The sequence below is a fragment of the Schistocerca gregaria genome, chromosome X, assembly GCF_023897955.1.
Source record: "Schistocerca gregaria isolate iqSchGreg1 chromosome X, iqSchGreg1.2, whole genome shotgun sequence".
Taxonomy (NCBI): Eukaryota; Metazoa; Arthropoda; class Insecta; order Orthoptera; family Acrididae; genus Schistocerca; species Schistocerca gregaria.
The window spans coordinates 531,100,229-531,117,443 of NC_064931.1; the positions used below are offsets into that span (position 1 = coordinate 531,100,229).

The 17,215-nt window shown below is 39.4% G+C and overlaps 1 protein-coding gene across 2 annotated transcripts in view; it reads right to left on the reverse strand.

Annotated features, from left to right (window-relative positions):
- LOC126298868 (polycomb protein SCMH1) overlaps positions 1-17,215 on the reverse strand; it is a 172,048-nt gene that overhangs the window by 110,857 nt on the left and 43,976 nt on the right. For both annotated transcript variants that reach the window (XM_049990382.1, XM_049990381.1), the window contains exons 4-5: positions 14,815-14,965; positions 11,365-11,525 (exon numbers count right to left, since the gene is read on the reverse strand). In XM_049990382.1, the coding sequence (XP_049846339.1) occupies positions 11,365-11,525; positions 14,815-14,965 (312 nt within the window). The remainder of the gene's footprint in view (positions 1-11,364; positions 11,526-14,814; positions 14,966-17,215) is intronic.

A 17,215-nucleotide genomic window follows, 5' to 3' on the forward strand; every position in this document is an offset into this window, starting at 1 on the left:
AATTCTTTCTCCTAATAATTTCCTCCTTAAAATATTTAGTATTTGTCGAATAATGTAGCTCACTGTGTAGACAAACACTACAATATTATTCATGCAAAATCTTGTTTTTGTAGTTTTAATATTGGTTGAGATAATGATAACTAAGTATGCAAAAAACGCTGATTACACAAAATTGAAACTAAAGATTTGCACGTCATTTTCTGCTCAATAAAACCATATCAAAACATTCCAGCTGCATAATCTTTTTGATTCTGACTGTCCTCTTCATCTTCTTTAGTTTTCTTTCTTTTATTTGTTATTCCGGCCTCCTTCACCATGCTTACAGCAGCTTTTTCGGATTCAGCGACATGTTGCCTGTCCACTTGTAGCAGCCCAACTTTCATGTTGCCCCCAGCTTTGATGCCTAGTCTGCTCAGATTTTTAATCTGCTTGTTACTCTATCATTAAAACATATTGTGGCAACCATCACACCAATGTGAAAAGCAGTTTCTGGCAAGCGTTTGCAAATGCAAATATTGAAGCTTTCATTCAGACTCTGGGTTCTGCCACGTAAACATATTTTTAGGAGTTTGCAATCTGAAAGATCTCTATAATGGCTTTAGTTCTATCCCAACAGTTTCTGTCATAGGGCGTGCATATGTATGTTTACCCCATTTGCTCCACACCTGTTCTACTTGCACCATGAAGTTTTTCATTTTGTTTAGAGGTCATGCCGTGGATGCTCACTCACCAGTGGATATTCAACAAAACAGAGTTGCCCAAATTGCTTTTCTCATCTCACTGACATTTTCACTGTTTCTCCTGATAGCTAGACTACAATATTCTGTGAGGTTTCCTATTTTTGATTTGGTGTGTATACCATGTCCATCAATTGCTTTAGCATAACAGAGGTTTTTTTCTGTCACGTCCTTCCAGTTTCTATGTCTTGCCCCCATTCTCTTCTGCACATGTCCTGTACACTCCTTTTTTTTCAGTTTTGCCATATGGTTTAATGGCCACAGCCCTACTGAAGCCTTTAGTCACCAGCATCAAGGTAGAGAGTGTATCACACATCATACCTAAGGATTTTTTTTAAAAAAGAAAAAAGACTGCCCCCTTGCTTTCAAGACTACCACTGAAACCTTGTCAGTTTTTGTCACATTTGTGTTCATATACCTTATTTGGCATGACCTTGGCAGTGCTTTGTCAGACATTCATAGTTCAGCACCTTGCCTGTACCTACAGCGGTAACTGTGACAATTCCATTCAGCAAACGTGTGGTCTCTCTTCTGGCATGAACCATCCAATGCAGCAACAACATCAGTAGATTCACAGTTTCTTTCGCTGACCTACGGATGCTCATTTCACTGACTTCTGTTGGGGCATCATGCAAATGTTTATATATTGTTCAAACTTGACAGGTATCAGTGGCAGATCCATCATGGCAGAGAACATCTGGGCTGCTTTTCTTCCCTTCCCAATACAACTCATGGCATAAACACGGCAAATATTCACTTCACTATATTTTGTGCACATTACAGGAGATGTCATTGTACATTTCATTACTTTACACACTTGACATTCAACTAAAATTTTGCTAGATAGGCCTCTTCTCTTACTTATGTCCTCATTAAACATAAAGGATTTTGCACTATTACAGTGTTTACATTTAGCAACAGGCAAAAGCAATTCTGAAAGCTTACACTTATTAATTAAAATTTAAGCATTTTTTTCCCTATTTACAACACTAACATCTTGCATTTTGAAGCACTGTCTGACAAATTTTCAGCTGTAATCTCACTTCACCATGGTGTAACAATTTCTTCATTTTTACAATTTCCAACAACATGCTTGCATTGCTTAGCATAAAATTTACAACTGCAATTATACTTCTTCACTTCTGGCATTTTATGATATAAAACGGTTCAAATACACAGTCAGAACAACAAGTTTACAACATGAAGGACTGCACAAATCCCTGCTCATACTACAGTTGATACGTCTTTCAAGGATATTACAAAAATGAGTTGCTATGGAAATAGCAGCGCCAAAATTAAATACAAAACATTGTAGGCAATCTTGTGTGTTTCACAGACTGTGAGAGATAGGTGTTCATGTGCTGCATCTACTTTAGAAAGGCTCCTAAACACGAAAATGAGGCGGTACTGTTTGTAAGGTATATATATTTTTTTCAATCAGGAAGAATTACAGAAATTTATTAAATTAAAAAAAATTCATTTTTAGGTCCTCATGATGTCCAGGTTCCCTTAATATGTAGTAACTATCTATTACTATTAGCAAACTATCACCTCATATTTATAACATCTTTATATGGCAAAATTAGAATTTTCCCAACATCTCATAAAAAAAAATTCATTTCACTTCTTGCTCCTCACCTTCTCTTCCAAGTCACACTCCATCAAACTACTATACACCTATGTCCAAGAGCACAGGTCAAAGACGTACTAATGGCGATGTTACATAGGCAACAATACAAAACACAAACCACAATATGTACTCAGAAGTATAAAAGTAAACAGAAAAAAGTGGTGTGAAAAAAAGTGTGCTGTGTAAAATGTGAAAAATGCATACTTCTGTAGAACAACTAAAAGTTAGACTGCAAGTATCAGTTTCTAATGAAGAAAATCTCTATAAAGATGTGCTAGCAAATGGAATTTCCCGAGCTGAAATCACCATAAGTAAAAAGCACTTTACTGCCAATGAATTGATTTTTGGTCTTAAAAACAAATAAAATTATAAATATCTTTAATTACAGATCACTGATGGTGCTTTACCTCAATAAAGCAAAATGTATCTGGTGGGGGGGAAAAAAATGTGCCTTCCCTTTTAGTTGCAATAACAGAATGAAAATACCTTCAGGAGTTGTAAAGCATCTATGGGAAATATGGCCACACAAATGAAGAATTTAACAAACTGCAAATTCTCCAGTTAGATAGAACTATCTTCTCCAATGAATCACTATCATCAGTATCTTACAGCATCTGCAACATGTCCTCCATTTAACATGATGAAGGGGTAGCCGAGTAGCCACATGAACTATGAAAAAGGGGGGGGGGGGGGGACCATCTCAGTTAGTAAATGTTATGACAGGTGACAATTTAAATTACATACACTGACCAGCCAGAACATTTTGACCACCTACCTAATGGCCGGTATGTCCACCTTTGGCATGGATAGCAGTGGCAACGCATCATGGCATGGACATAATGAGGCCCTGGTAGGTCACTGGAGGGAGTTGGCACCACATCTGCACACAAAAGTCACTTAAGTACTGTAAATTCCATTGAGTGGAGCAATGACCTCTGACACCATGTTCAATCACATCCCAGATGTATTCAACTGGGTCCAGAACTGGTGAGTTGTGGGGCCAGCACATCGAATGGAATTTGCCACAGTGTTCCTTGAACCACTCCATCACACTCCTAGCCTTGTGACATGGTGCATTATCTTGTTGAAAAAAGCCACTGCCATTGGGAGATATGATCATTGTAAAGGGGTGTACATGGTCTGCAACCAGTGTATGATACTCCTTGGCCATGAAGGTACCTTGCATGAGCGTCACTGGACCCATGGATGCCCATGTGAATGTTCCCCAGAGCATAATGGAGCTAATGACAGCTTGTCTCCATCTTACAGTACTAGTGATGTGGGCCATGCAAAAGCCCAGTGGGCAGGACATTTATAAATGTGTATTTTCCTGGGAATTTTGCCAAAGCAGTTTTAAATGACCAAAATCTGGGCATTTATAAAAAAAGGAAGCTACTACCAATATTATTATTATTATTATTATTATTATTATTATTAATAATAGTTTATTTGTCCATAATAACTTTTACAGTCGTGGACATAGTAAGTCAGTACATATATGAACAATAATAATTGTTTAGTAGTAGAAATAAAGTACATACAACATTAAAAATCCTTGACAGAGTAAAAACATTTAGCAATTAACAGCTGCTTTAATTTTATTTTAAATATGTTTCCTTTTAACATTTTTATGGTATTTGGCAGTCTGTTGTAAACAAATCTTCCAGCAGAAAATGGATTATGATAGGTTGCTTTTTTATTTCGGAATTTTATATGGTAATCCTCTTTCTTCCTTGTATTATAACTATGGATATCACTATTTATTATACTGTGCTCCATATTTTGTTTTACAAACAGTATAGTCCTTAGAACATATAATGAATACACTGTTAGTATATTACACTTAATGAAGTATTCTCTACAGGATTGACGTTTACTAATATTCAATATTATCCTAATTGCTCTCTTCTGGGCTCTAAAAGCCCTATCCAATGTACACTGTTGGTGCCCCGCCCCAAATCTCAATACCGTATTGTAGGTGGGAGTGTATAATACCAAAATAGATTTGTCTTAAGACTAGTGACACTATTATGCTAGAAAGGCATTTTAGCAGGTAGGTATTACACGAGATTTTTTTTACACATGTAGCTGATGTGCTCCTTCCATGTAAGATGTTCATCAGCTATAATACCCAGGAATGTATGTTTATCAATTGTTTCAATTGATAACTCTGGCTCAGTATCCACTTGTCTTGATTTGTAATTTAGCATAAACTCCATTAGAATTGTCTTTTCCTTATTTAATGCCAATTTATTTTTAGTCATATATTCTGTTATGAGGCTAGTGTTCTTCATATTATTTTGCACTGCTAGCTGTTTTGTAGGGCCCCAGATTATGAAGGAGGTGTCGTCGGCATAATTCACAAGGTCTCTATTTTTTTGGAATTATTATATCATTGATGTACACAATGAACAGAAAAGGCCCAATAATACTTCCCTGAAGGACTCCACAGTTAAGGATTTTATAAGATGACTTTACTTTTTGTATAAGTCCCCCGGTTGTATGATACAACTTAACACATTGTCTCCTGTCAGCAAGGAACGATCTTAACAAATCTAATGCCACTCCTCTGACCACATAAGTTTCTAACTTATGAAGAATGGAGTGATTTACAGTATCAAAAGCCTTAGATAGGTATAAAAAGGTGCCAATAACTTTGTTTCCATCATCAAGTTTATTCAATACTGCTTGAATAAATGTGGCTATGACTGTTATTGGAGACTTGCCCTTCCTGAAACCCTGTTGAGAACTTTTTAATATATAGTACTTAGAGAAAAATGATTCCATTTGATCAAGAAATAGCCTTTCCAACAACTTACTAAGTTCTGATGTCAATGAAATAGGCCTATAATTTTGTACATCAGTAGTTTTTCCATTTTTATGCACTGGTCTTATTTCAGTGACTTAAGTCAGGAAATGACTGCTGTCTGAAAGAGCTGTTTATTAAATGTTGCAGTGGCTTTATTAACACATTACTGCATTCTTTCAGAAATTTGGCTGAGATGTCATCCCAGCCACTGGATGTACTTGCTTGTAAGTTGGAAATCGTTCTCAGGATTTCCTGTTCTGTAACACACCTCAGGAAGAACGAATTACTGACATTACTGGGATTTAGCACCTGTGCTGGGTTGATCACATCGTCCATACTCATCTTACTAAATTGATCTATGAATCTCTCGCATACTTTACTGTAAGATGTAGCGACATTAAGTATTAACTGTGTTTTTCTTACTTGTAACTTCTTTTTTTGTGTGTTTTTGCTTTTACGAAGCTTTAAGTTTTGAATATTAGTAATAGTGTTCCACAGATTTTGTGTTTGTTTTGAATACAGGCAGAGGGTCCCTTTAGTCAGCTGTAGTGCCAGTAATGCTAGTGCTTGTTTTGAATACAGTACAGAGACAGGTAGTGCTTATTTTCATTGTTTCCAATAAGAAGTGTCTAGTAACAACAGTTTCGTCAGCTATCTGCCGCCTTTAGTGAATTAGCAGTCTAGTTAAAAGTTGATTATCTCTCTACAGTAAATTGTTGATTTCTTAGGATGGATAAGATGTGCGATTGCCATGTAAGGACACAGGAGGAGCTGGCCACCGTTCACGAACAGCTGATTGTGCTGATGGCCGCCGTCAGCCGTCTTCAGGTTGCTGCCGCAGTGTGTAGCGGCAGTGGGGAGTCTGGTGCGTCGCATGGTACACCCCTGGTGCTACAAGCTTCACCCATGGTCCCTGCTGTCGAGACATCTTCGCGGGTACTGAGTGCGGTTGGGCCACCCTCTCCCCGATGGGAGTAGCGGGTTCAGCGGCATTTGCGGCGCACGAGGTGGAGGGTCAATGTGGATGCTGGCCGTGTGGCATCGCCTGCTCTGCCTGTGAGTGGACATGTGACCATTCATTCAGTAAGGTCTGTGCAGGCACACAGGGGGAGGAGTTTATTAGTGATTGGGAGCTCCAATGTTAGGCGGCTGATTGAGCCCCTTACGGAAATAGCGGAAAGGTCGGGGAAGAAGGCCAGTGTTCACTCTGTCTGCTTGCTGGGGGTGTCTCATCAGAGATGTGGAGGAGGCCCTGCCGGCGGGCGGCAATAGAGAGCACTGGGTGCACCCGACTGCAAATTGTTGCTCATGTCAGCACCAATGACGCCTGCCAGCTGGGTTCCGAGGTCATCCTCAGTTCATACAGGCGGTTGACGGAGTTGGTGAAGGTGGAAAGCCTCGCTCGCAGGGTGGAATCTGAGCTAATTATTTGTAGTATCGTTCCCAGAACTGATCGCGGTCCTCTGGTTTGGAGCCGAGTGGAAGGCTTAAACCAGAGGCTCAGACGATTATGCAGAGATATGCGGGTGGATAAATGTGGGGTCCCCCAGAATAGAGTCTAGTGCGCACTACATGCAGGACGCAGCTACAAGGGTAGCGGATTACACGTGGAGTGCACATGTGGGATTTTTAGGTTCGAGAATTCCCTACTTAGGTCCGACAAGACACCTCCTGAGACGCGACAAGGTAGCAGTAGGCAAAACGCAACAGGAAATGACAATATTAATGTGGTAATGGTAAACTGCAGGAGCATCTATAGAAAGGTCCCAGAACTGCTCTCATTAATAAACGGTCACAATGCCCACATAGTACTAGGGAAGGAAAGTTAGCTGAAACCAGTTGTAAACAGTAATGAAATACTAAACGCAGATTGGAATGTATACCGCAGATAGGCTGGACAGTGAAGGGGAGGCATGTTTATAGCGATAAAAAGTGCAATAACATCGAAGGAAATTGGCGGAGATCTGAAATGTGAAATAATTTGGGTGAAGGTCACGGTTAAAGCAGGCTCAAACATGGTAATTTAATGCCTCTATGGGCCCCCTGGCTCAGCAGCTGTTGTGGCATAGCACCTAAAGGAAAATTTGGAAAATATTTTGAGTAGATTTCCCACCCATGTCATGGTTTTGGGTGGAGATTTTAATTTACCAGATACAGACTTGGAGGCTCAAACATTTATAACAGGTGGCAGTAACAAAGAATCCAGTAATTTTTTTTTTAAGTGCATTATCTGAAAACTACCTTGAGCACTTAAACAGATAACTGACTCGTGGCGATAACATATTACCCCTTCTGGTGACAAACAGACCTGAACTATTTGAAACATTTAACGCAGAACAGGGAATCAGCATCATAAAGCAGATACAGCATCGGTGATTTCAGCCGTAAATAGAAATATAAAAAAAAAAGAAAGGTAGGGAGATTTTTCTGTTTAGCAGAAGTGACAAAAAGCAGATTTCAGAGTACTTGACGGCTCAACACAAAAGTTTTTTCTCAAGTACAGATAGTGTTGAGGATCAGTGAACAAAGTTCAAAACCATCATACAATATGCATTAGATTAGTATGTGCCCAGCAAGATCGTAAGAGATGGAAAAGACCCAACGTGGTACAACAACCGAGTTAGAAAACTGCTATGGATTAAAGGGAACTTCACAGCAAACATAAACATAGCCAAAGCCTTGCAGACGAACAAGCGAAATGAAGTGTGAGGAGGGCTATGCGAGTGCATTCAACGAATTCAAAGGTAAAGTTCTATGTACTGACTTGGCAGAAAATCCTAAGAAATTTTGGTCTTATGTCAAAGCGGTAGGTGGATCAAAACAAAGTGTCCAGACACTCTGTGACCAAAATTGTACTGAAACAGAGGATGACAGACCAAAGACCAAAATACTAAATGTCTTTTTCAAATGCTGTTTCACAGAGGAAGATTGCACTGTAATTCCTTCTTTAGATTGTCACACAGATGACAAAATGGTAGACATCGAAATAGATGAGAGAGTGATAGAGAAAGAATTAAAATCGCTCAAAAGAGGATTGGTTGCTGGACCTGATGGGATGCCAGTTTGATTTTACACAGAGTGCAGGAAGGAAATTGCACCCCTTATTGCAGCGGTGTACCGTATGTCTCTAGTAGAGCGTAGCATTCCGAAAAATTGGAAAAGGGCACAGGTCATTGCAGTTTTCAAGAAGGGACGTCGAACAGATGTGCAGAACTATAGACCTTTATCTCTAACGTGGATTAGATGTAGAATTTGGAATACATATTATGTGCGAGTATAATGACTTTTCTGAAGACTAGAAATCTACTCAGTAGGAATCAGCATGGGTTTTGAAAAAGATGATCCTGTGAAACCCAGCTCGTGCTATTCGTCCACGAGACTCAGAGGGCCACAGACACGGGTTCCCAGATAGATGCCATGTTTCTTGACTTCTGCAAGGCGTTTGATACAGTTCCCCACAGTCGTTTAATGAACAAAGTAAGAGCATATGGACTATCAGACCAATTGTGTGATTGGATTGAAGAGTTCCTTGATAACAGAATGCAGCACGTCATTCTCAATGGAGAGAAGTCTTCCGAAATAATAGTGATTTCAGGTGTGCCGCAAGAGAGTGTTGTAGGACTGTTGCTATTCACAGTATATATAATTGACCTTGTGAATAACATTGGAAGTTCACTGAGGCTTTTTGCGGATGATGCTGTAGTATATCGTGAGGTTGTAACCAGAAAATGGCAATTAAATCTCAATGTAGACAAGTGTAATGTGCTGTGAATACACAGAAAGAAAGATCCTTTATCATTTAGCTACAATAGAGCAGCAACTGGAAGCAGTTAATTCCATAAATTATCTGGGAGTGGGCATTAGGAGCGATTTAAAATGGAATGACCATATAAAATTAATCGTCGGTAAAGCAGATACCAGACTGAGATTCATTGGAAGAATCCCAAGGAAATGCAGTCCGGAAACAAAGGAAGTAGGTTACAGTACACGTGTTCACCCACTGTTTGAATACTGCTCAACAGTGTGGCATACGTACCAGATAGTGTTGATAGAAGATATATAGAAGATCCAACGGAGAGCAGCGCGCTTCATTACAGGATCATTTAGTAATCATGAAGGCATTACAGAGATGATAGAAGAGTATGCAAGAGGGACGCTCAGTGGCTCGGTACGGGCTTTTGTTGAAGTTTCGAAAACATACCTTCTCCGAGGAGTCAAGCAGTATATTGCTCCCTCCTACGTATATCTCGCGAAGAGACCGTGAGGATAAAATCAGAGAGATTAGAGCCCACACAAAGGGATATTGACAATCTTTCTTTCCACGAACAATATGTGACTGGAGTAGAAGGGGAACCGATAGAGGTACTCAAGGTGTCCTCCGCCACACGTCGTCAGGTGGCTTGCGGAGTATGGATGTAGAATGTAGACTACAGTTTTCTATTCTGCTGCTTTCTTTGTGTGCTTTTGTATGACTACACTGCTGTGAAGATAAAATGAGAACACTAACATAACAAGGATTTAATGACAAAGAATCAATGCCCGCCTTGCAGCTAATCTTCTAGATCCAACAGTACAAGGTAGTAACCTGAAGCAATAAGCTTTGTTTGTGGCACAGCAAAGAACACTGGACTAAACGTTATTCAACTTAATGAGAACTTGGCTGATTATACGGACAAAGAAAGACTTTGGTCCAGACAATTTGTATGGGAAGGAGTGGGTCCTCAACCTTAGGAAGATAAAAATCATTGTGTAAATCCTATAGCGTGGTGGCGAGGTTTCAGAGGAAATTGTGAATTGTCAAAAGTTGCCGTAAAAACTCTGGTGACACCAGTTACATCTCCTGCTGCAGAGAGTTTCTTCAGCACGTCCAATTTATTTCCCCTAATAAGTCTCCCCTAACTCTGAAGCAGCTTTTTCAACTTGGTTACGCAACCGCTAAAGGAGCAATCCTGCAAACAACCTTCAATACCAAACACCAGCTTAATAAATTTTATAAGCACCACTTATCAATTAACCTTTAAAATGTGTAAATGCCTGGGTGTTTATGAATTTTGAGCATTTGCCCAGGCATGTATCCTGGCCATTTGCCACAACTTATAATTGTCCAGGCATTTTACACAACTAAGCAGTACAGGTGCCAAGTAGCTGTTTCCCTGGAATACAATAGATTTGTACCCTCCCATCAGCAAGATGAAGGAGGTATCAGGATTCATCAAAGCATGCAACACTCTGCCACTGTGCCAGTGCCTATGGTCATGTGCCCATCTCAGCCAAAGTTGCCTATGGCGTGGTATTAATACTGGCATGTACATGGGTTTTCAGCTGCGGAGGCCCATTGTTACAAGTGTTTGATGCACTGTGTGTCCAGACAAACTTGTAATCTGGCCATCATTACAGTCTAATGTTAGTTCCACCACCACAGTCCACCATCTGTTCTGTTTTATCAGTCTGCTCAGCCTACAACATCCAACATCTGCCATGAGGGGTGGCAGCCCAACCCGATGACGTCTGGATGTTGTTTCACTATGTGTGGAAGACATTCACAACAGTACTTCTCGAACACCTGAAAAGTCATTCAGTTTACAAAATGCTCATGCTGAGCCTCCAGGCCAACACATTCTGCCCTTTGTCAAACTCAGATAGATTGCGTGTCTTCCTCATTCGACACACAGACACAACACTTACTGATATTACATGCACCATGCATGTGTCTGACTAGCATTCATTCCTCATCAGGTGATGCTGCTATCACATGGACAGGTTTATATCAACAGTAGGTTAATAGTAATAATGTTCTGGGTGCTCAGTGTGTATTTAATCACTTGATTAATTGAGGTACTTAAGGTAATGGTCTCAGACAGTGTAGTAAAATAACAAAGAATTAAGTTTCAGGGAATAAAAGATCTTAATGCAGCCTTGTTATACAATCTCTTTTTTGTCACATATTGTGAAGCACTGTGACTGGTGGAAGACCAAACAACTGATAAATTTCAACAGAGTATGTGTTTATTAGTGGTTTCACAATTAACAATAGACAAGCTTCAAACAATTCCATTATGCTATCACTTTAGACATTTTGTACTTAGTGCTACAGTCCATCAAATCCAAGATAACCGCAACTTTCACACTCATCTCTATTTACTGTAAGACACTATCATAATGATGATAATTACTCTAAGTACACTAACCTGCTTATAAAATTCTGGAGGAGCTGCGACACTATTTGTTTCTTTAAGATAAGAATCCCAATCAAATGTGCTGTTTGTGGAATCAAGCTGTGATGCTGGAGGCACAGGCTGCACAGTAGCCGTGGGAGGCGAATTTATTGTCCGTTGATCAGACCCTGTAACTATAAACAAATTCAAATTGTAATGGCATAGATTTAGTAAGGGACATACCTGTATCTACAGTGTAAAAATTTGGCGGTCTTCACAAAGTACTTTTTCCAAGAAATACCACAGGGTAAGAAGTGAACATGCACAGACTACTGTGATCTAAATGAAAGAGAGAACTACATTTACACTCTGCAAGCCACCTTCAGTGTGTGGTGGGAGGTACTCTGTGTACCACCGTCACTTTTTCCTCTTATTTTCCACTCATGAGTAGTTCGTGAGAAGAACTATTGCTGGCAAGCCTCTGTGAGACCTTTAATATCTCTATAAATGTCACCTTCATGGTCTTTTCACTAGATTTACACAGGAAGAACCCATACATTAGTTGACTCTTCTAAAAATGCACGTTCTCAGAACGTAGACAGTCAACAACACTGAGATGCAGAATGTCTCTCTAGCTGCATCAGCCACTGGAGTTGGCTGAGCATCTCCATTACACTTTCATGATTTCTAAATTAACCTTTAATGAAATGAACTGCTTTTCTTTGCACCCCCTCTACTTCATCTATCAATCCTATTGGGTAAGAATCCCTAATTGATGAGCAATATTCAGAAATTGGTTGAATGAGGCTTTTGTAAGCTACGTCCTTGGTGGGTAGGCTACATTTTCTAAGGATTCTTCGGATGAATCTCGATCTGGTATCTGTCTTACCTGCAACAAGTTTTATGTGGTTGTTTCACGTCAACTCACTCCATACTCATATTCTTTGTTATTCTGTTGCTGCAAATGCTTCTGTGCAGTTCTGCAATAGTGTAATCATACAATAATGAGTCTTCCTGCCTATTCATGCCCAATACACTACATTTACTTATGATGGTCAACTGCCACTCCTTGCATGAAGCATCGATCCTCTGCAGATCATCATGCATTTTACTATAATTATCTAGTGTCATGACTTGTCTACACAAAAGGATAATCCATGAAAAGCTTCATAGAATCTCTGATGTTATCGTTAAGTGTATGAATAGTGTGAGAAGTGACAGTTCTGTAACACTCTTTACGTACAGCAAAAGTTACTTTTACATCTGAATGTTTCTCTCTGTTGAGAACGACATGCTGTGTTCTGTTTACTGGGCACTCTTTAATTCAATCACATAGCTGATCTGATATGCCATATGCTTGTGCTTTGTTTATTAGGTTGCCAGGTGGCACTGTACTTAACACCTTCTGGAATGCATGGTGTTAATCTGAGCATCTACTGCTTTTTGGGTCTCGTGGACAACCAGAGTGAGCTAGGTTTAACACAATCATTTTCAAGACCCATCTTAATTCCTAAAGTGGAGATTTTTAGTCTCCTGAAATTTCATAAACTGACAAGTTTCTATGGAAACATTGCTAGGATATATGTATGTTTGTCTTTCTCACATCCATTCCTGATCACCCCTCCTTCCTCCTTTTCACTCTGAATGAAAAAAATGTTACCTCATTCAGCATTTGTCCAATTTTCCACATCTTAATTAATTAATATCTCCCCCTCTCTCTTTCTTCCCCTGCCCCCCCCCCCCCCTCTCTCAGCTTTACTTATCGAATGGCATGCTCATTCTTCTCATCTGCACCCAGTAGTGAGCTGAGAATTGTAGACTAGAAGTTGTAGTTTCAATCAGTCTTTGCATGTGTGTCACACAATGAAATGTTCTCTGATGGAAAAAGAGGGCTCATCACCTCCTGCACAAACTATGTTGCTAATCATACATCCTCATGCCAAACAGAATGTTTTGTTAGAATTTTTTGGCACTTGTGATGACAGAATTTTCTTTGTATATGATGCTACACTTACTCAATGGGAATTCATATAGCCATTGAAATTTTGCATATACAATGTACCTAACAGACTTTGAAGTTTTGAGCGAGTTATGTTGCAGGTACAGATCTTCAGTAGGGAGCTTTTTATCAAAACAAATTTGGCATGTACTTCACCATAGGATGACTGTCCATCATTAAAGGGAATGTCACATGGCAAGTACGAACTTTTGAATGGATCCAGTTAATTAAAAAGACTTGCTTTTGGTGAGCAGAGCTGGTTTTTTAAGTACAACCGCACTACCTGGTCTTTCTTACTAACTGAGTAAGTTATTATACGACACTATACCATAATGGTCACCCTAAAATATGAGTAGTCATTATAAAATCTTCTGCATGGAGATGGACTGCAGATTCTGTAACTGCAAATGAAATGATGGCTCACTGTGAACTGAAGTCAGCATTTTATTTATGTTGTTAGAATATCTGTCATGATTTTAAGTGGTCTCCATGAGAGCATTCATTTAGAAATATATTACAGAAGTAGAGATGGAATGGTTTAGTATTCTTCCTTTCATCAGAGGTTTTGGTCTGTCTCTTATCAGGCTGATAGTAGTAAAAAAATTTCTACCACAACCTCTTCTTAGTGGTGGGCAGAAGATGAAAGTTTACTGACCAGTGCACCCACAATAGTTCTAAAAAATGCAACACACAGAAAATTGTCTTCATGACTTCTCAGGACATGTACAATCCTTATGTTACATTATACTTTCAGTTCACTTTATAAGACTACCTAACCTCTGGTTATTATCTTGTTTATTATTCCAAATTTATTTTTATATATAGCATGAATAACCACTTATAGTGCATTGCTATATCACTTTGCTTTCAATTTCCATTATCTTAGCAACAGAAACATTATCTGCTCCAACTCCATCAGCTTTCGACATTCAATTCTGACATACTCTTTGCATTTTTCTCTGTTATAGTCATTGCCTCTTTATTATTCTCTCTTTGTAACAGGTTTCTAGCTTTGCACAAAGATCACATGGTGATACGCTTCCCTTTTGTACAAATCCAACAACCAGCATCCCTCCACACAATTTTTTTGTATTATATAAAGGCATGCATGACACTGCATTATAGTTAGTTTCTGCTTCCGGCTGTACACACTTTTCTCTAAACCTTATGTTAGAAATACCATCAGTTGTTAAAATATTCTGAAACAACTTCTGTCTCCCAGCACAACAGCAGTTATAGCAACCAGATGCTTTCAACAATAAAGAAAGCACCAGAAAGTCAATACATACAACAAACTGCACTAATTTGAAGTATGTAAACAGAGAGAGAGAGAGAGAGAGAGAGAGAGAGAGAGAGAGAGAGAGAGAGAGAGACTGAACTTAGTATAACAAAACTGTATATTGTAGGTGATTGATCCAACAGACTAAGATAAAAAGACCAGAACATTTAGTCTATAGTATACGGATTCTCCTGTAATAAATTACCTCTCTTTTGATCTGCTAGCTGAGCAGCTTGCTCCTTCTTTGTGTGCTTGTTAAGACAGAAAGTGCTACAGAAGTCCTTTGTTGGACCACCCTGTTGCTCAAGCCGAACAGGTGTTCCACGTATAACATTGTCGCACACCAAGCACGCTCCCTGAAAATGAGGTGAACAGCATGACTAAATTTTTCACAGTTTCACAAACCTATCATCTTGCGACTTCTCTGTGTGGATGTGTGTGTCCTCTGAATGATAAAATACACATAGGAGAGAAAAATGTAACTGTACTCAATGTTGCTGAACTCATTAATGGCCTTGGAAGTGTGCAGTACGTTCAAAGCTGTAATTACGACAATGGTGGAACTGCAGCAGATTTGCTTTTATGGAAGTTCCTGATCAGTTTAATTTGGGAAATGTACCATCTTGTTACAATACTACGCTAAAGAGCCAAAGAAACTGGTACACCTGCCTAATATCGTGTAGAGTCCCTGCCAGCACGCACAAGTGCTGCAACACAACGTGGCACGGACTTGACTAATGTCTGAAGTAGTGCTGGAGGGAATTGATACCATGAATCCTGCACAGCAGTCCATAAATCTGTAAGTGTATGAGGGGGTGGAGATCTCTTCTGAACAGCATGTTGCAAGGCATCGCAAATATGCTCAATAATGTTCAAGAGTGTTCCTTGAGCGAGTCTGTAGCAATTTTGGACATGCAGGGTGTTGCATTGTCCTACTGGGATTGCCCAAGACTGTCGAAATGCACAATGGTCATGAATGGATGCAAGTTATCAGACAGGATGGTTATGTGTGTGTCACCTGTCAAGAGTCATATCTAGATTTATCAGGGATACCATACCACTCTTAACTGCACATGCTCCATATCATAACAGCTTGAACAGTACCCTGCGGACTGCAGGGTCGAGGGATTCATGAGGGTGTCTCCATACCCATACATATCCCTCCACTCGATACAATTTGGAAGGAGACTCGTCCTACCAGGCAACATGTTTCCATCATCAACAATCGACAGGCCCAGGTGAGGCATAAAGCTTTGTGTTCTGCAGTCATCAAGGATACATCAGTTGGCCTTCGGCTCTGAAAGCCCTATCGATGTTGTTTCATCGCATGGTTTGCACTCTGACACTTGCTGATGGCCTAGCATTGAAATCTGCAGCAATTTGCAGAAAGGTTGAACATATGTTACGTTGAACTATTCTCTTCAGTCATCACTGGTCCCGTTATTGCAGGATTTTTTTCCAGCTGCAGCGATGTCAGAGATTTTGTGTTTTACCTGATTCCTAATATTCACAGTAAACTTGTGAAATGGTCACAGGGGAAAATCCCCACTTCATCGCTACCTCGGAGATGCTGTGTCCTACCGCTCATGAGCTGACTGTAACACCATGTTCAGACTCACTTAAATCTTGACAACCTGCCACTGTAGTAGCAGTAACCTCTGTAACAACTGTGCCAGACACTTGTTGTCTTATATAGGCATTGCTGACTGCAGCACTGTATTCTGCCTGTTTACATACCACTGTATTTTGAATAAGCATGCCTATACCAGTTCCTTTGGCACTTTAGGGTATATCAGTGCTTAACAGCCTTCAACACATTTAAGTAGCTGACCGGTATTCAACACGAAGTCTACAATTATATTATATCAACAGCATATATAGCAAATACATGAATTCAAATTTACATTTATTATGTACTAACCAAACAAAGTGAAGAAGGGTGGCACAGATCTGTTACAAGTTACAGCAGTTGCAACTGTTAGGTGGTAGCATACTTCAGTCCCCCGTAAATTAAAAATACTGTGTGTGTGTGTGTGTATGTGTGTGTGTGTGTGTGTGTGTGTGTGTGTGTCCATTTTCTAAAATTACCTTATAAGTTATAGACAGAATTTACATTACAGTATTCAGACCATAACAACATAGGAGGAAATTCAGAGTATGTCAGTCTCAAGAGTCTCACTATACTACAGTAACAGAAGTTACAAAACACCACCAAAGTTGCTGTGAAAATGTCCCACAGCCTCCACCTGTCCCCATCCCACCTTATAAGATATCAGATACGTATCATTTTTGTTCTATGTCCGGCTGCTAGAGTGAAGTTTCTAACGCTACCATTTTCATTACATGTTAAATCCAGATTTCTACAAGTTACTGAATTTGATACCTCTACCTGAAGTCTTTGTATGAAAATCAATGGGATTCATTCCTACATACTTCCATTGTGCTACAAATAAGTAATTGTTTCTCCACATTATCTTATGTTAGAATAATGCAAGGAGTTATTTTTATGTTACTTGTAAAATAAATGTAACTATTACTACTACTTTTGCTGCTGATAGATCTAACTGTCGTTTTAACTTTTTATTCAAAGAAGGATACGAGTTCAT